Source organism: Carassius carassius, chromosome 27 (assembly GCF_963082965.1).
Source record: "Carassius carassius chromosome 27, fCarCar2.1, whole genome shotgun sequence".
NCBI lineage: Eukaryota > Metazoa > Chordata > Actinopteri > Cypriniformes > Cyprinidae > Carassius > Carassius carassius.
The window spans coordinates 23,345,921-23,366,124 of record NC_081781.1 but is presented as its reverse complement, the minus strand read 5'-3'; the positions used below and the strand labels follow the sequence as shown (position 1 = coordinate 23,366,124).

The window sequence follows — 20,204 nt, the reverse complement described above, 5'->3', positions numbered from 1 at the left end:
TACTTTGTAACGCAGTAACTTGAGTAGCTTTTCAGCCAACTACTTATTTACTCTTACTTGAGTCTTACCTGTACTCAAGATAATTATTCCTAGTAGCAATACTTAAAGTACAATTTCTTAGAGCTCTTTCCACCACTGCTCATAAGACACACAAAAAAAATAAAGGACACAAACTGGAAATTTATTTAACAGTATTGTCATAAGTACGGTCAGATGCACGTGTATCACAAAGGAAGATCGTAAGCGCTCAACTACCTGCTAGTGTTGCTTCTGCATTTGGCTCAGCACAATAAATACACAGATTATCATGGGATAACAAGAAACACGCCACTGGAACAACATGACTACAGTGTTGTTTCAAATTTGAGTAGTTTGTTAGATATACAACCTTCATGTCCCAGATGACAAACTGTACAAGTTTTTTCAGTACTATTGTATTGTACTATTTCAGTAACATGTGACAATGTTACATCCAAGCTACAGTTCTTATAGGATACAGTTAATCAGACATATAATAAGTATTTCAGGACACAGTCTGGAAAAAAAAAAAAGGACAACCATCTACATAGTTTATGGTAAGGAACTGTCAATGTATAACATCAGGCAAACCCATTAATAGTTGAAGATGGTCTTTCCCTGAGTGGCGGTCAGATGAATAATGAACTGAATCAGAAAGTGGAGTTCAAGAACTCCAGCAGTTCTGCTCTGTTTTTGTCCCGCTGTTAAAAAAAAAAGAAAAAAAAAGAAAAGTTAAGTCAATGAAAGATCTGTGCAAACCTGACTACAGTTAACATTCTAACACTATTTTCACCAAACATCATAAAATAATAATAAAGCAGCAGAGGGATATTCCATGCTTTTATTATAAAATCAAATGGTTAAGTTATTGTTTTTCCTCTAGTGTATTTATGTGTAATCTGCAGAAGGAAAAACTCACCTGCTTGTCCTTCTTTGATTTTTTCACTTTCATTTTAATCTTTTTCCCTGAAATCATACTGTACTTGCCGGTTTTCTTCTTTTCCTTAAGATACTGGGGAAGACAGAAATTATATCACTAAACTTTGCAATAATTACAGAAACATTTAATCGAAATACTTTTTTTTTTTTTTTTAAAGGAAACAGATTACATCACGTTGCTAAAATGTGATGCCAGCTATGAAGTTTTGAGATGAAAAAAGTACCTTTGAAATTTGAACAGGTCCAAAGCTGTCGTCCTGCCCTTTGTGTCCCTTTTCCTTCTTTCGCTTACGTGTTTTCTCTTTTTTTCCTTTCTATGATAATAATAATAATAGTTAAAACAGATAAGTGAAAATATTCCAAACCAACCGTTAATTAACATGTAACAGCTTTTAAAAAAGACACACAAAAAAAACTTCTTATTAGAATAGTTCCCTAAAAAATTATTATTATTATTTTTTTTTTCAGTTTGACAGGCTTTGGTCATTAACTGAAGCTGCATGTCAAGAGCTGTGTAAAAATTATTTAAAGGGGTCATATGATGCTTTTTTAAAGATCCTTATTTTGTGTATTTGGTGTAACAGAATATTAGGGCTGCACGATACATCGCATGCGATATTTAATGCGCATCTTGTCAGTAAATCAGCAGTAAATCTCCCATCACCTGCACGCTTTCACATGGGAGTAGCATTAACTACACAGAGCTGTTGTTCACTGACAAGCTAAGCAAAACGTGCAAAATATGATGCTGTTTTTGCACAGCTTGTCAGTGAACAACGGATCTGTGTAGTTAATGCTACTCCCATGTGAAAGCGTGCAGGTGATGGAGATTTACTGCTTTAATGTTCAATAAACACATTATTTTTCAAATACTGTACATTATTGTAGGTCCTCTTGTAGCGCCAGATTATCATAGCAAAGTCAGAATAACCTCCTCTCCTAGGTTCACGAAACGGTCGTCCGTAAAATGAGTTGCTGTTCTGTTGTAAGTAATCTTATAGATTCCTAAATGCATCTACTTTCTGAAGGCCAAATAAAGTGCTTTTGCTTTCTCCTAGATACACACAGCATCTCCCTGACATGACTGCTTCAACACTAACTGCGGTTACTGAAACCACGTCTTCTTTCTTTGCGTGAACATTCTGGTGGCATTACACAAATATTTCCACATAGTGACATAGACATGTGGGGGCGTGTTTGAATGAGCCGTTTTAGGGGGGCGTGTCAGAGTCTTAACTTTGATAAAGAATATCTCTTTGGATTTGAGACTTTAGTCTTTGCAACTTTATAGATCTTCTTCATGCACCAAAAGCTTGTAACACTCCAAAGAGAAAGGAACAATTGAATTTGCATCATATGACCCCTTTAAAAATGCTTGATTTTGAGTTCTAAATAAACAATGTCAATTGAAAAAAAGGAAAAAAAGGCCAGGTACCTTTTTGCCATGATTATCTTTCCTTTTCTTCGAAGATTTTCTTTGTTTTTTGCAAGAATCTAACAGTGAAAGCACAAAACACATTGATCTGCTGCATCATTAATCTTTTTTGTTTCATTTTCTTCTTTTCTGTTAATAATGCATGTGATGTTTTACACCTACAAAACGTTCCTTTCACACAATATAATTTTTTATTTTGAAAAGAAATTTAATAAATAATTTTTAATGAACTTACCTGAGCTACTGGAGCTGGAGTTACTATGTGATGATGAACTGCTGGATGAAGAATGTGAAGAAGAGGATGATGATGAGGAGGAGGAGGAAGAACTGGAAGATGATGAGGAGGATCGGCTTCGGCTTCTTGCTCGTTTCCGGTTTTCTCTTCCTGTCAATATATTTGTAAGCTGAATAATTTCTGCACATTTGTCTGATCAGGGTCAGTGATTGTTCTTTCCTGACACAGACAACACTTGTCTAGAGAAACTCACCTCTGCTGTGAGAACTACTTCTGCTTTTTGAACTCGACTCACTCTCCACAGAGTCCACTTTGGCCGACTGAAACATAACAAATAAAACTTCAGCATCCAGATCTTTTGAAATGTTCAAAACATGGACTGTGTTTTATGAGAATCCTAGCAGAAGAGCAGTCAATGCGGTCAATGTAAGTCATGACCCGAGTTTAGTCTGTGTGTGTGTGTAGTCATTCTACAGTCAAATACTAATTTATTCCAGAGATACGTTACACGTTATCTATATACAATTTATAGAAACAAAAGTTTGTAAACAAAAGAAAGATTTACAGCTTCATCTGAAGGGTTGACGAGAGCGATGATTTTAATATAACGTTAAGCAGTTCTTTACCATGTTTATATTAAATTGTCTTCGAAATGTGGTCCTTCCGACCACTACAAAAATCGAGAAAATCAGAGGAATAGCACGATATGAATATATTCCGTGCTGAAAATAAACTGCGTGGAATATAAACGACCCTTTTTCATTTCTGTGATCAGTGCGTGTGAATCAATAACAAACACCACTACGCAGCCATCTTGTTTACGTCATTATCCGGGTACTGTTTAAGAGCGCAGGCGCGTGACCGTCGCCAGCAAAAAAGATAGAAACAAAATCTGATTCATGTGTGTACTGAATATTAAAGTTTCACAGTATTATTGTCCAGGTATAAATTTGTTAAGTTCGTTATTGAAGCAAAACGCAGACGGCGTCGTCACATGATAGCTGATACTTTTCTAAGCACAGGTGAGACATTATTGATTTAACAAAAATAATTGTATGTATTTCTCTAGCGAACGCTAGCAATTTTATATGAGAAGAGAAAACGTTGACATCATAGCGATTATGTTATTTCACTCTCATTACTATTTAAATAATAAAAAAGTATTTTTTAATAAAAAAGGTTTCTTCTTTCTGGGCCGTTAAAGCGCCCCCTGGAGAACATTTTTGCCGCTTCTTGGTCTGAGCATAGAAAAACAAGTACTACTTCCAGATAGTATATTCTACCATTTTTATAGATTATGCAAAAAAAAAAAAAAATAAAAAAAAATAATTGGTTTTAATTTAGCACAACATAATAAAAAGAGGGAATGATTCTTCTGTAATACATGATCTTTCTTACAGAGGGCGCCCGAGACTAAATATTGGACATTTCCCCCGCGCACGGTCACATCTCTTTTGCCTAAAAATAATTCGACAATATATTTGTTAAGTTTTTTCAGGACACAATAGTTTTATGATATTTTCAGCTGGTTCAAAATGCAGCAGCTAGAGTTCTTACTAGAACCACTCTGTATGCGTGCATTGCATATAATCATTCTGATTGATTACCATTAGTATTATTACACAATTAATACTAAATGGCTAGTATAGCAAAACCATGTTAATGTGTGGTTTCTTTAGTTTAACTTGTTTTCCTTTAAAAAAAAAAAAAAAACGTTTAATTTTCATAAAGGTACATCTGTAATTAAAACATTATGTAACTGAGTGCATAAATGAACGTGGATAATCTTACCTGATGCTGATATTACAATAGCCAGTATTAACAGTTTACGTGATCTGGTTCTTGACTTTTTTATTTTTATAAATTTTTTTAAATTATTTTTTTCTTTGCCGGGAAGCAAATATATCAAACATGAGCGCAGTAAGAGCATCTGTGGTAATACATGTTAGCCAAAACATTGCCGGCAATCACACAGACATTTGCAATCGGACGGGATTAGTTTTCTCAGAGGATCAGTGAGTTTCCTGAAAAACAAGTATACAATTAGCAAAGAAAGAAAAAATGGGGGGAAAGGACATGTGACAAAAATGTGACTCTTGGACCACAAAAACATTCATAAGGGTCAATTTTTTCGAAATTGAGATTTACTCTTCATCTGAATTCTGAACAAATAAGCTTTCCATTGATATATGATTTGTTAGAATATGACAATATTTGGCTGAGAAACAACTATTTGAAAATCTGGAGTCTGAGAGTGCAAAAAAATAAAAATACTGAGAAAATCGCCTTAAAGTTGTCCAAATGAAGTCCTTAGCAATTCATATTACTAATCAAAAATTACGTTTTGATATGTTTACAGTAGGAGATTTACAAAATATCTTCATAGAACGTGATCTTTAATTAATATCCTAATGATTTTTGGCATAAAAATCAGTAATTTTGACCCATACTATGTATTTTTGGCTATTGCCAGGGTCACAAATATAAAAACAAAAACGATTCGAAATCTGATTATACTCACATCACAAATAAACATAACAGCCTTCAGTAACAAAAATAATCCAGATCCTGGTTTTATGAATGACAGTAAAATTTTATTACATTCACATACTTTTCAAATACAATTAAGTGATGAGGTGAGGCATATGGGAGCACATACATCATTTTACACTAAAGTTGAATCAGTAAGTCAGCTTGCAGTAAGACTGTCTTGTCTGCAAGGATGATATCCTCTTTAGCATTAAAAACATGGCATTTATTAGTCTTACAAAGTACAAGATGTGACAGTCTGATCACGTCTGCTTATTTGTAATATGAGCTGAATGTTCAAGTACTGTAGTAAATGAGCTTTTATTTAAGGCTTACTGTATGAGATCAGGTTTACAATAATCCTGACTAAAAGATGACGTTTCAAAGATGGAAATGTACAGTGGCCCCAAAATTATTTGGACACTTTTTTTGGGCACTACACTGACAAACAAATGATGAAAGAGTGTTTCCTCAGAATTCCTTTAATTTCTTAGTCATTTATGTCATTGCTTCTAATCAGGTGGTCCCTGGATCCATTAGTGGAAGTTCTTCAATGCTTCTGAAGTTCACTCAGGTGTCCTTCAACAGCTGAAGATAATCACATTAACCATAAACATGTTCCACTAATGTTATCATAACAAACCGGAAAATTGGACTTAGTTATTATCTTTCTTTGAAATGCATACTAAAATATATATAATTTGATACTTGATATCAAATTTTAAATGTGACTTTTTGGGGCCACTGTATTTGCCTGAGTTCATATTAAAGTATTAGAAATTGTGTGAAAATATAAAAGTCAACAATATATTTGTTAGTTCTTTAGGATACAATAGCTTAAAATACTTCATATATCATTGCATAAAGGGTTGTTACTGATCACAATAATAAGCAACTTGTTGCAAGAAAGTTGAAGAAGGATCTCTCTTTGGATGTGTACTAGTATGTATGACCGTAAAAAAAAAAAAATTACAAAAACAGAGGTCAAAATCTCTAATGCTGATAAAAGTTGGGTCTGTACAAAAAAAAAAAGCTTATTCGAGGTAAAATGAGCTACTTTGATAACAGACACTTAAGCAAAATGTCTTGCATTGGCTCATATGTTTGGTACATTTCAGTGAGCAATTACTCAGTTATGTGCAGTTCAACAGACGACAACAAAAACTGACCACTCTGAGTTAGCTTAGTGACGTTCTGGTAATAATTTTTGACCTTCTTACATTTAATTTCATAATGGCAAATTGTAAAAGGGTTGAGATGCCACTTCTCAGTTTCATAATATGAGTTGCAGGTGTTTTTATTTCTTAATTTAGCTGCATGTATTTAGAAAAAAAGGCACCCATTACAAAAATAAAATAAAATAATAAATTGACATCACTTAGTACTTATGGTGAGTTCACTGTTGAGGATTTTAGAGAATGCAGTAGATGCTGACGTTAAAAAGCCCCTGAGTTGCTTATTGGACTGGGTCTCTTGATTGGTGAAGTGAGCTGGTTCTGTGCAGAGCTTCAAGCCTCTTCTTTGGTCTTGGCATAATCACCATGAGTCAAGCGCTCTTCGTTTTCCTCTTCTTCCTCAGGCACCTGCATATCAAAAGCATCCACAATTGTCAAACTTATCAGCAGTAAGACATTTTCCTAGGAAATAAAAACAGTTGTGACCATGTCCTACCATTACAAAATAGCATTAAAATCTCAATCTTTTTGACGTACCTCCCAGAAGACTGAGTCATCGAAGCAGTTTTGATCAGGTGGCTGCCCCAAGAACGGAATCTTCATAATCAGGCCTGGAGAAGGGAAAAATTTTTTACTTTGTGTTTTGTACAATTTTGTGTGTGTGTGTGTGTGTGTGTGTGTGTGTGTGTGTATATATATATATATATATATATATATATATATATATATATATATATATATATATATATATATATATATATATATATATATATATGAGATCAGATCTTGCAGATTTTATGGTCCTTGTATTAACACCTACCTGTGATCAACCCTCCCACCAAAGCAAACCCAAGAGATGATGCCAAACCACATGCCTGTGTACCTGGTGAAACACTGGGATAAACAAGCACAGATATATTAAACCCACTTGTTGCCTTACTGGTAACAGCGAAAATCTAAAGACACAATGTAAAGAACTGCCAAATACTCGTGTTTCTTTCCTAGTGCTGCCGCCACAATACTGGCGAGGCCTCCTAGGATGCCTGGCATGCCGTGGAGGTTATGCACACCACAGGTGTCTTGGATTCCAAGTTTAGAGGCGAGTATGGGCTGAAGAGAGAAAAAAAAGAAGCTGATGGATTAATACCTGATTGAGTTCTAATATTAGAACCATTGGGATATGGAAGAAACTCATACAGTAAGGAACTTAAATCCAACAGTGGAGATAACGCCTGCAGTGATTCCGATCAACATTGCTCCAAAAGGCTGGATGTCCATGTCAGCGCAGGTACCCACAGCGACACCTCCAGCCAGCGTGGCGTTCTGAATGTGAACCTGTGCCACAAAACAGGTTCAGGTTCCCAAGTCATTAAGATCATAGACTGCTAAAACTTGAGACCTGGTCAAATTAAGAAAAGACTGGTATGACCCACCATGTCAAGTTTCCCCTTCTTCTCCACCAGACTTGAGGTAGCATAGGCAGCAAGAGTACAAGCAGCCAGAGAGAAATAGGTGTTGATAACAGCTCTTAGCTGATTATCGCCAGGTTCAGCAATCGCAGAATTAAAGCTGGGCCAGAACATCCACAGGTAGACTGTGCCTAAAGACACAGGACGAATGGAATGGTGAATGTTTACAAGTACCTACAGACACAATACCAAAGTATACAAGTCCAACATTCTAAACAGACTGTGTATCAATCCTCCAGAGCCTCATTTTCACTCATGTTCAGTTAAATATGGCATCTACCAAATGTAAGTTGGCTTGTATGTAGATTACTGTAAATCCTGCCAACATAGGCAAACATTTACTGAAGCTCTAGGATAAACTTTTGTAAGTCAAACAAGTAAGCAGGTCTCGTTAGTAACTCTGATTACAGATTGTTTCTGTATTATAGTTGACTGAAAGATTTACACGTACCGATCATTGCAAACAAGTCTGAGTGATAGACTGAGCCATTGTTCTCATGGTCGTTCCGAAGACCAGGGCGATAAAGAACACGAGCGACAGCTAATCCAAAGTAAGCCCCAAAAGCATGGATAGTCATAGAGGCACCAACATCAGAAACCTGTCAGGAGGCAACAATGTTCATGAATACCAGCTGCAAAAAGGTAAATGACCATCTTGTTAAAGTACATTTAAAGTATGATTCATTTCCTATAAAGAGACACTACTGTTCTGTTTCAGACCTGATTATGCTGTGAGTCAATCAATAATTATAGTTGTATTTCCTTTATACCCAGTTACTCCAGGCACTATATCTTCAAGATGAAGAAGGTGCTTTGTGCACTTTCAGTTGTTACTGGAAAAATAGGTGTGTTCATTAAGTTTATCCTGCCAACTTTAGGAAGGAGATAGAAAATTGCCTAAACTGCTTTTCCTTCATCTTTGACCCAGCTTCCTTTCGTAATAAAAGGTGTTCCTTGCAGGAACTCAGATAGCATTAAATTTCATGAGTCTCTGCTACAAATATTTAGAATCCTTAACCTAATTAAAAGTAGTATTGAAATTATGCATAGTGTTTAAATCTGGTGCAAATCAACTTCAACTGAGTGCAAATCAAAATCAACTGAGGATAGAAGGGGCATCACAATGATTCCCCCAGAATACCAAAACAAATGATCTATGCACTGATTTAGGTATGAACTAATAATTCGAGCCTGTACAAACCTTAAGGACTTCCACAACCAAATGCTCATTGATGCAGAAGGTAGTGATCTCCAGCAGGGTCATGATGAGAAGCTGGACAGGGCTAGTTTTCCCCAGAACCGCTCCAAATGAGATCAGAACAGTTGCTGTACTGAAGTCAGCATTAATCATACTGCAGAGAATGAAATATGAAAATATTATTTTTATTATTATTTTTGCAGCTGAACATCTAGCATTTAACTATTTTGATAGATGATGAAGAAATTATCAGTTTTATTACATAAGCCCCCCCCCCCCCCCCCATAACCAAAAAGTTGAGTTTACCTATAGATGCTGACACTTATTTTTCCATCGTGCATATGCCAGATGTTCTGGAGGAGAAGACCCCACTGCAAGCCAAAGGCAGCCAGCAGCAGGTTGATGCCCACACTGCTGAAGCCATATCTCTTTAGGAAGGTCATCAAGAAACCGAAGCCAATGAAGATCATCACGTGTACATCCTGAAACACTGGACACATGGATAAAGAGTTTATGAGAAAGAGCTGTTTCTCCACACCTGAAGCCCAAAATTAGTCACAGCATTCTAGAACCACATCTAGTTCAACTTTATTTTGAACAGGTCAGCAATGAAAAGAAGCACTGTTGTATGACATAACAGGATAATTCACCAAAACATGAATATTCTGTCATCTTTGATTTGGACACAAATGAAAATTTTATTGAAATTTGAGAGATTTATTTCCCTCTGTTGAGTCTACACAACTATCACTTTGATGCTTCACAAAGTTGTGGGCCCTCATTTATTAAAAGTGCGTACACACAGATGTGTGCATTATGAGTACATAAGAACAGTTTCACACAAAGTGTGGGATTTACCAACTTGCATGCAAATAAAGCACAACTCTGAGGATGCTTCCACAGAGAATCTAGTAGAATGGTAATACTACAAAAAGAAATTGCTCCCACATTTTCCCTGTGTACTTTAATGGCAAATACTCAAATGTGACCCTGGACCTAAGTGTCAAATTGGGATTTATACACCATCTGAAAGCTGAATAAATAAGCTTTCCATTGATGTATGGGACAATACTTGGCCGAGATACAACTATTTGAAATTCTGCAATCTGAGGGTGCAAAAAAAAAAAATACTGAGAAAATCACATTAAAATTGTCCAAATGAAGTCCTTAGCAATTCATATTCCAATCAAGAATTAAGTTTTGATGTATTTACAGTAGGAAATTTACAAAATATCTTCATGGAACATGATCTTTATTAATATTCTAATGATTTTTGGCATAAAAAAAAATCGATAATTTGACCCATAATGTATTGTTGACTGTTGCTAAAAATATACCCCAGCGACTTAAGACTTCCTGGTTTTGTGGTCCAGGATCACAAATAGTAATTTCAAAGTTCAAGCTAGACACTTGCATAACTGGTGTGAAAAGCTATAAAAGAAAGCTGGGAAGTCATTTGAAATGTATCTAAAGTGTCATGGCTGATCTCACTTTGCTGGAAGATTTGGCAAACCATGCGTTGCGCAGAGAATGTGTTTTTAAAGACTGCACTGATCTGTTTAGTGAAAGCACACCAATGAGGTTCATTCGTATGTGTTACGCAGCACTTTTGGGCTTCGGTAAAAACCAACAAGGTTTCTTCTTGCATGTCAAGCAAGTACAAAAAGGAGAATGAAAGTCTTATAAGTTTGGAATGACATGAGGGTGAGTAAATGATGACAGAATTTAAGTTTTAGGTTGAACTATCCCTAAGATTTCTGGAAACATAGCACAAAGGGCGATTACTTATGATGTGTTTGCTCTTTTGATATTTTCATTCTTTGTCAGACATTTTATGTGATCCACAGGAAACAATAACAGAAAGCTCAACATAAGTGTGAGGAAATTACAGAAATCACAGAAAATGCATAATATTTTAAGCAGTAAAATAATTATTGATGAACAACTGTACAACCAGAATAGTTAGAAAGCAACATATTGACACATTTCTGTTCAAAGTCTTTTTAATTCCTACAAAATCACCAGAACAATTCCATAACCATGTTCTTTCCATCGCTGTACAAAGGTCTTGTGTGCTTTTCTATTAGTTTATGAATGACAGGTTAAGAAGTTTCCTCTAGTGACCCTGTTGGTGTGTGTAATTTTATTCACTTCACATGACTCTAATGAGTGTTAAAATATACTTATTTCAGGGTAAGTCACTTTCAGAGCAATCCAGCCTCTTCATTACTCTGACTATCAGCAAACGGACAAATCATAAAACATTTTTGTAGCTTTCTCAGTTTCTGAATGTGGCGACTAGTCATTGCATATGCACTGACATTTTGTTCAGAATAGATGTAATGCTCATATAAACAAATATGTGAATCCGACTGCAAAGTTTAGGGTTCATATAAAGACAATTTTTAGCAAACCAGACTGGATTTATTTGGATTGATAAAGCACTGCATGTAAATAAAAAAAAAAACAGTAATTTGCAGTGACCTGAAGTCATTCGTTTTGATGAATAATATATAATCAACATTGGGGATGGTAACACGTGAGTGACTGATTCATGGATTAATAATCCAGTTACTATGATGTGCATTACACTGCTGCATTTTGATTGAATGCATCCAAAGTGTTTCCCTGCCAAGACATGGATGGATGAATGGACATGCAAAGAGTAAAAGGATACAGAAAGGTATAAAAATTTGCAATTACTAAATGTGCACACTGATTATCTTCACAACAAATAGTGCCTGTACTGCTGGCCTTTTCCCATCTTTCCTACAGAGAGGAAATGAGTTCTAGACTGTCCATCTCAGGAAGCTATACAGTCCCTGGACACAGAGATAGGATACTGTCCAGAACACCTTAATCATCAGTAAAGTCCGTTTTCAGACTACACAATACAAACCACCGATCATTGTGCCTGCTGATAATAATCAGACACACTTACCATTGTCAGTAAGTTTAAAAAGGGTCTTACTGTCAGTCCCAAGAGAGACAAGTGGAACTACGAAGCGTGAACCTCCAAAAGGTGCAGCACCGGGCTTTGAAAAGGCGAACATTCAGACTTCCTCGGAATGTCTCCGAAACCCTCCACCCATTCAGTAATCCACCCAAAATCTAAACTTGCCAGGAACAAACCCAAATTGTCATCAATCATAGTGCTCATGGTCTGACATCTGCTAAGCTCATCAAGATAAGAGATGACCCCTTTAAGTACTAACAAGTGCGCTTGGCGGAGAGGAACTTTGATCAAACTGAACTGAACTTTCTTTGCTCGCTGCATATTTTTATAGCTTGCTATATATATATTTTATGATCATGTCCTTATTTTATAACACAGTCCATGCTACCAGCAGACTGTACTTAAAGAACCACTGTACAATGATACAGTAAGAGACTAAACAGGAAATTTTCAGATAAATATGTGATGATTAAAAATCATCAAATTTCAGTCTTATCTTGCTTCCCAATTCATCTTAAAACAAACAAACTACTGAGTGTGATCTTTTACTGCATATACTCAATTCTCAATGGTCATTTTTGATGTTTCATGGAAAAAAAAATCTCAACGAGGGATACCAAAAATGTGATAAAACTAGATTCTGTTATATCATCACAGCCCTTCCCATCCTAAAAACGTCCCGTGGTACCACTGTCGTGTTCTTCGACCAATTTTTTTATGTTATTGTCAGTCTTTGATGGTTGTTGAGTAATAAAATGTGATCCTGTTGAAAACCCCTCAAAAACATTTAGGTGGGTCTCTGACACAGCTGAAACAGAGGTAAACAACTCTTATCAGCTGTTGCATGACCCAAGTCTTTTCCTCTGATCTTTCTGTTGATCTTAAGCAATACATATTTGCAATGATAGGGTTGGCTAAAGGACTTTTCACTGGCTATTTCATGTATGCAAACTTTGGAAGAGCATCACAGTGAAATTACAGATAATTGTGCTGGCTGAGTAGAACTGCACAGTCCATTTTTTTTCCAACTGTTGGATTCTACAACAAACAGAATCATTTTCCCAGTGAAAGTTTTCGCATTTCCCAGATGCAACATATTTGCTGATAAAATCTCAAAGGTCCCATTTTACTAATGGGTGAGAAGTTTGCTCTTTTTGGAAATGTTCAATGGCCTAATTACATTTTGTCAGCACTAATTTAGAGCGCAGTGACATAACTTGCCCAGATTAAAGCAACCTTTATTTTCTTTTCTTTGAAGCTTTTCTCACTCATCTCTGGAATGCTTTGCGTGTATGTACCAAAGTGACAGATGGCTTTAATTTTCCCATTCTACAAAAACACATGCTTTGGAAGTCGTGGAAGTCATGGTCTAGTGGTTAGAGAGTTTGACTCTTAACCCTAAGGTTGTGGCTTTGAGTCTCAGTTGTTCACTGTTGTGTGTGTGTGCATTTTGGATTGGTTAAATGCAGAGCATGAATTCTGAGTATGTGTCACCATACTTGGCTGTATGTCACTTTTTATTTAATTTTCACATATGCTTTTAATTATTAAAAGCATTTTATTTTTAAGGCCATGAGGTTCACTGGGGGCCAAATAATTTGAATGCTATCTCAGTTGTCACATTGTGCCCCAGCACTTCAACACGTTTAAACTTAAGTTACTAAGAATGTTGAGTTATGAAAAATGCATTAGAGTGGTTTAATTGACAGTTTTGTAACTCAAAGGCAGAACAGTTATGCTCTTGAATGAAAACTTTGAGGACACGTGACTTTGAGACTAATCTTGCATGGCCATACACACCCCAGAGTTGGTTTCAGCCCAAACCGTGTCTAAGCAAGCAACCACAATTGCAATTTGAAGATAAAGGTATGGGTATTTTCAACTAGTGCATGTCATCTCTGCAAACAAGCAAAGCATGTAGAGAAAATGAAAGGAATGCAATTGAGGTTGAAATGGTCTCAAAGGAAACATACAGTATTTGCTTGAATGAATGATTCCTTTTATAATAGATTCTGTAGATCAGTGGTTGTCAACTGGAGGGTCACGACACAAAATAAAAAGGCTTATCAACTTTTTAAAGGAAAGAGGGAATGCTTCACATTTGTTGCTGACATCAAATTATGTTCATCCAATCAGTTTTTGGTTCAAATTCATGTGTCATTTTATAGTCTTTAACACAGAAGACCATGAACAAAACGATGCAATATATGACCCAGATTATATAACATAAACTTTCACTTAAAATGGAAATTTATGGTTTGTGCGACCATAATATATTTTGTGCACCTCTAGGCAGCTGATTCAATTTAATTCAATCCAAATTGGCCAGTTTACCTATTCAGTCTACAGTGTGTCTTGTTAATAATTAAATTTTTAAATGAAATGAAATGAAAATGTTTATTGTAATATGAATAAATGTCAGTTTTAATTATACAAATTTTCCCCACTTGTAGCCTACATTAAGCATGTACTGAATCACCTGTACAATGTAAGATCTGGCTCCTGAGAGTGCAAGAGACCGTGGCATTGACTCCTCTTCAGAGGGAGTATTTTTAGGGGCTTGCGTGCTCAATGAACATTAGTGAAATATTGCCGCCAAAGCCTTTGCAGAAATAAACCTCTCAGTGAACACTGATGAGTGAGTAGCACCATAAATCTTAAATGCAAAGTTGATGATAGTAAATATCTGTTTTAAAAAAGATTAATTCATTTAAAAATCATCCAGAAAATATTTTATTCAGACAATGGCCAAAAGCATGAAGGCAATGACATGTTAACAGCAATTTCCAACTACATCCATGTGATCTAGCCCTTAAAGTTCCTTATAACATAATGTGTTTTGTTAAAGTTGAGCTAATAAAATAAGATTTAAATACAGTTTTAGACTTAATTGAAACCAATCAATTTGGATGTCAAAACAAGACCAGATGTAGACACACATCTACAACACAAACACATATCTAACAGGCGGGTACTTACTGGGATAAAGGGTCATTGGGCTGCTTGAATGAGTTGTATTCGATTCTTCATGACTCCCATCTTTGTGAGCTTTACCGGTGTCATATACCACAAGGAGAGCGTACAGGACAATGGTCACGGCTTCCAGTATTAAGGCCAGAATGGGGAACTTGAGCCTCATGTTGGTGGCATATGCTGGCATGCTTAAAACCTTCTCTGTTCTGCCGTTTTTCCTCTCTGGGTGATTCTCCCTCTTGTCTCTTCCTCTCTCACTCTTCACGCTGTCTGTGGCTTGTGGGGGGAGTGCAGAAAGTGGCATGTGGTTTTGAATTGGCTGCGGGTTTTGGAAGACCAATGATGAGAGAGATCATTAAAGTGGGGACAGTCACACCCCCTGTTGCACTGTACTTGTAGGAATGGATTTCCTTTCTCCTCCTACATATTTAAAATTGTTTTAAATTCACAAAATAAACAAACACAAGCATATATGGCTTATATGTCTCCCTAGGGAACAATAAATGTAACAGCACTTTAACCATTGTTTTTATTATATGGAAATTAATTGTTTTACCACATGACTGGTTATACATTGTAATTTTAAAACATTTCATGGGTTTACACTGTAAAAATGACCTCTTTTTTATTATTGACTTTTAATTAGATTTTATATTGTTTTGGATCTGTGTATTTTGGTTCCTCTTTTAGAATGAACACACCCTGAAGCTTGAGAGCTGAGTAGTAGAGCGTGGAGAAAACAAGTATTGTTGATAATGTTATTTGGTTCTCACTTCCTAAAAAAAGAAATGTATTTTTTGAAATGTTAACAGTAAAGATTTGTGGAGTGACATTGAACATAAACGTAACACTGAAGCATCACTGGAGGAAAGACGGAACCAGCAGAGACTGCTTTAAATTAAATCGTTAGAAAAAATAACATGCAAATTCTCCCAAGAACTCACCAGAGGATGATTAAACAACTCAGAAATGTTCAGCAATACTATATTTAATTTTTAATGTTAGTTTTGTTTTAGAATGATGACAAAACTCATGTTAACTTACTACCTTCTAATACATAGAAAATGTAATCATTTTCGAAAGACAAAGAAAATAAATCTATCTATTTTCTAATTTATATAATTTTTTAATTTACACAGGTACACAGTAGTTAAAGACTCCTAATATAAAGTGGGCCTTAAAAAGATGACATCTGCATACACAAATAATTGATATTGAAGCATATTTTAGTTTACTAACAATGATTGTCAGTACACTTCAAAGACAATAGATGTATTTATGAAGTTGCATATAAGGTCAAAAAGAGCACTCCAAAGCTCAACTAATTTCAGAGGTTTCACATGAATGTAAACTGTAAAACATTTTAATTTAGTTGTAAATAACTTGCATTTAAGTGCCTGAAAACATTATATTCTGTTTGTGCTTAAATGTTCTTTCTGTAGGTCCTTTTTTAAAGTATGGCAAACAAAATTCCACATGTCGCAATGAATAACATTCAATTATATTCATTTGATCAATAATAATGATCTTAGTAACGGAGTAAATTGAACACTCTTGGAGGGTCAGTGTAGATCGTCTCGGTTACGTCTGTAACCTTGGTTCCCCAAGGAGGGAACGTGACGATGCGTCGATAACGCCTTGGGAACGCATACTGCGCAAGTGCGTCTGAAGCATCCATGTCAACTAGTCCAATGGCGAGATTGAGCGTCAGGAGTGACATCACGACCAAGATGACCAAACTATCCACTTTCTAAGTGTCTGTTTAGTGGCAGGAAGACCTATCTTAGGTGACCCGAAACAAACAAACAGCTGATCGGATTTCCGAAAAGAAGAAGTCCGTTGAACATAAGTGTCCAATGCTCGCACCGGGCACAAGAGGTTAGACTTTTCCTGGTCCGATGATGCAAACGGGGGAGGACAGAAAGCCTGCAGAAAAATAGGTCGGTACTGTTTAGGGTAGAGAAATGCTTTGACCATCCCAGGTGCAAATTCAAGGCAGGTGGGAGAAACCGAGAGAGCCTGAAGGTCTCTGACTCTTTTAAGGGACGAAATAGCAAGAAGAAAAGTCTTAAACGAGAGAAGCTTCTCAGAGACTGAATCTAGGGGTTCAAAAGGAGCTCTAGAAAGGCCTTCTAAAACTATAGAAAGGTCCCAGGCCGGCACTCTAGTACGAGTTGCAGGTCTCAGCCTCAAGGTGCCACGAAGGAAACGAGAGATAAGAGGGTCTCGACCCAGAGATGCACCACCCACCGGGGCGTGGAAAGCCGAAATGGCCGCCACATAAACCTTTAAGGTGGATGCACATAGACCAGAAGTGAAGCGGTCTTGTAAAAACTCAAGAACTGAGCCAACAGAGCAGTGTATGGGGTCACACTGATTTTGGTAACACCAAGAAGAAAAAACATTCCATTTAAGTCTATAAAGTTTCCTCGTAGCTGGAGCTCTGGAGCTAAGAATGGTCTCCACAACCTCAGTTGAGAGATCACTCTCTATGAGTTGCGCCCAGAGAGCGTAATTTCCCCAGGGACCACAGGAGGATCTGGTGCGCTAATTTGCAGAGTGGGCGCGAGCGCAGACCCCCCTGACGGTTGATGTAAGAGACCACCGATGTATTGTCACATGATGGTCCCTCGGGTCTGGCAGGAAGTGCCTCAAAGCTTTGAAGACAGCTCTCCCACAGACCCTGAGCTGAGCAACCTTCCATTACCGCTCCCCAGCCGGTAAGGGAAGCATCTGTCGAGATAGTAACCCGATGACAAAGAGCTCCCAATACCGGACCCTGGGACAGGAACCAGTGTTCTCTCCATATGACCAAGGCGCGGAGACACCGCCGCGTGATCTTGATCGTACAAAGTGGGTTTCCCCTTGGGGAGAACCCTCTGGTCCTGAGCCACCACTGTAAATGTCTCATGCCCAGCAGGCCAAAGGGGATCACATTGGACGCTGCTGCCATGAGACCCAACAATCTCTCGAACTGTTTCACAGTGCGTGACTGGCCTAGCTTTAGCTCTGATGTGGCTGTGAGGATATTGGCTATACGAACGGGTGAAAGAGCGGCTCGCCTGAGCCTGAGCGGGGCCAGAGCTGCATCTAAACACTTCGTGAATGTGCGGGGTGAGAGAGCTAGACCGAAGGGAAGTACCCGATACTGGTATTCTTTGCCCCCAAAGGGAAACATTAGGAACTTCCTATGCTGAGGGTGGATGGAGATATGGAAGTACGCATCTTTTAAGTCTATCGTGACGAACCAGTCCTCGGATCTGATTTGAGTCACGATCTGTTTGAGTGTCAGCATCTTGAATTTTAATTTCTGAACTGTATGGTTCAACAGACGAAGATCTAAAATGGGACGCAGCCCTCCATCCTTTTTTGGAACAATGAAATAACGGCTGTAAAAACCAGATGCCCTGTCGGGAGGATACACCTGCTCTATAGCATACTTCGCTTAAAGAGATTTTACTTCTTGCTTCATGACCAGAGCCTGCTCGGGATGCACTACTGTGAGCAACACCCCGTTGTAGCGTGGGGGATGAGAACCGAACTGGATTCTGTAACCCTTCTCTACTATCTGCAGGACCCATTGAGATATATTCGGCAGACTTTTCCATTCTGTCAGACATTCTACTAAGGGAACCAGCCTCTCGAGGCTGGCCTCTGGTGTAATTTGAACAGCTAGTTCGGGGACCTGAAGCCGAAGCGCAGGAACCACCCGAGCTAACTGCTCTTGAACCCCCCTCAGAGGGAGCAAGCCTGACGCAGCGTCTGGGAGACACAGCGCCAGAGACCCGCTGGAGACTGCTGCGCCCCGAGGCACCAAGGGTGGCAGGGTTGGCAGAACGGCCCCGTGAGAGCACCGAGACGGGACGGGCACCGTATACTGAGGTGTACACCGCACCGTCTCGTTTCGGGCTGCCCTCACAGGTCTGACCCATTTGGCGTCAGGACCTTTTCTTCTGAGCCGAAGCTTTCTTAGCGAGAAGAACGGTCCTCAGATCTGGCTTCTGCTTTGATTGCTTTGGCTGTGAGTGCTGGCTCGGTCCACGTGATTTTTGAGGAGGAGCGCGAGACGTAACACTCTCGTTTTGAAACACACGATATGAGGAGCATGACGGCTGGGGCTGCCTTGCACGCCCAGCAGCCTAAGGAGGATTAGATCGGCAAGGGAGAAAACTTTTAAAAGCTTCAGATTGCTTTTTATTTTCTTGAAATCTTTCAACCACTTCATTCACAGCATCACCAAACAGACCTTCATGAGAAATGGGAGCGTCTAAAAGAAAAGATCTATCTTTATCTTTAATATCTGAAAGATTAAGCCAAAGGTGTCTTTCTGTAGAAACCGAAGCAGCCATAGATCTACCAATAGCACGTGCTGTTTCTTTAGTTGCCCTGAGTGATAAATCCGTAGCCCAACGAAGTTCACGAAGTATCTAAATCCCCCAGCAGCTCAGCCTGATGAGCCTGAAGCAAAGCCATCGAGTGAAGGCAAGCTCCACCCTGACCTGCTGCTGTGTAAGCTTTACCCACTAAATTAGATGTGATCTTTAACGGCTTCGTGGGCAAAGTCGGGTTCTTAATAGATGATGCTGAACCAGGGGAAAGATAGCTCGCGAGCGTCTGTTCCGCCCGGGGCATCGCTTCATAACCATATTCTTTCAGCCCTCTTATATCAGAATAAATGCGCACTTGAGGGCTGAAAAGACATGACGAATATGGCTTATTCCACAATCTAGACAGCTCACTGTGAAGATCAGGAAAAAATGGAAGACCCCGTGATGTAGGTGACGTATTAGAAGACAGAAAACGCTCGTCTAATTTGCTTTCAGGACGAGCGCTCTGTTTGTCAGATGGCCAAGATATATGTAACTTATCTACAGCTCGTGTTATTACATTAACCAACTCCTCATATGCTGGGGAAAGAGATGGCGAATCCTCTTCCCCCCTGATTGTGTCACCTTCAATGCCCGTTACATCTAACTCCTGGATCTCCCGGGTAAGGGAGGAGAAAGAGCCCTCGGACCCGTCTCCAACCCCGCTGAGAGATCCATTTGCGAACCCCAGGAATGCATTCTCCGTTCTGCCTTGGCAGAAGCGGGTCCTGCACCCTGAGGAGCGCGAGGCTCACCGCTCTTCTCATCAAAGAGTGACAAGCGGGAGCGGAGCATGCGAAGCGAAAGCTTCTCACAATGCTGGCAATCAGTCTCCTCGAAGGCTGATACCGCATGCTCCACTCCCAAACAAACTACACAAAGCTCGTGTGTATCCCCACCCGTTAATTAA

General features: G+C 38.3%; 2 protein-coding genes across 3 annotated transcripts; both read right to left on the bottom strand.

Annotated features, from left to right (window-relative positions):
* Positions 1–160: 160 nt before the first annotated feature.
* On the bottom strand, positions 161–3,470 carry si:ch211-22i13.2 (uncharacterized protein LOC553945 homolog). 2 transcript variants are annotated; one of them, XR_009424275.1, is made up of 7 exons: positions 3,193–3,470; positions 2,881–2,947; positions 2,628–2,777; positions 2,393–2,451; positions 1,182–1,271; positions 938–1,030; positions 161–719 (listed from the first exon to the last, which is right to left on the bottom strand). XR_009424275.1 is itself a non-coding variant. In XM_059513560.1 (7 exons), coding segments are annotated over exons 1-7 (513 nt in total). In that variant the 5' UTR covers positions 3,263–3,468; the 3' UTR covers positions 161–668. The 2 variants fall into 2 exon arrangements, 1 of the variants encoding a protein (XP_059369543.1); XM_059513560.1 differs by having other exon boundaries at positions 2,881–2,948; positions 3,261–3,468.
* Positions 3,471–5,199: 1,729 nt separating this feature from the next.
* LOC132107039 (ammonium transporter Rh type A-like) lies at positions 5,200–15,253 on the bottom strand. The gene is made up of 10 exons (XM_059513176.1): positions 14,934–15,253; positions 9,305–9,488; positions 9,002–9,152; positions 8,252–8,399; positions 7,765–7,931; positions 7,529–7,666; positions 7,320–7,441; positions 7,152–7,225; positions 6,869–6,942; positions 5,200–6,739 (listed from the first exon to the last, which is right to left on the bottom strand). The coding sequence occupies exons 1-10, from the start codon at positions 15,229–15,231 to the stop codon at positions 6,665–6,667; spliced, it is 1,431 nt and encodes a 476-aa protein (XP_059369159.1). The 5' UTR covers positions 15,232–15,253; the 3' UTR covers positions 5,200–6,664.
* Between the last annotated feature and the right edge of the window lie 4,951 nt (positions 15,254–20,204).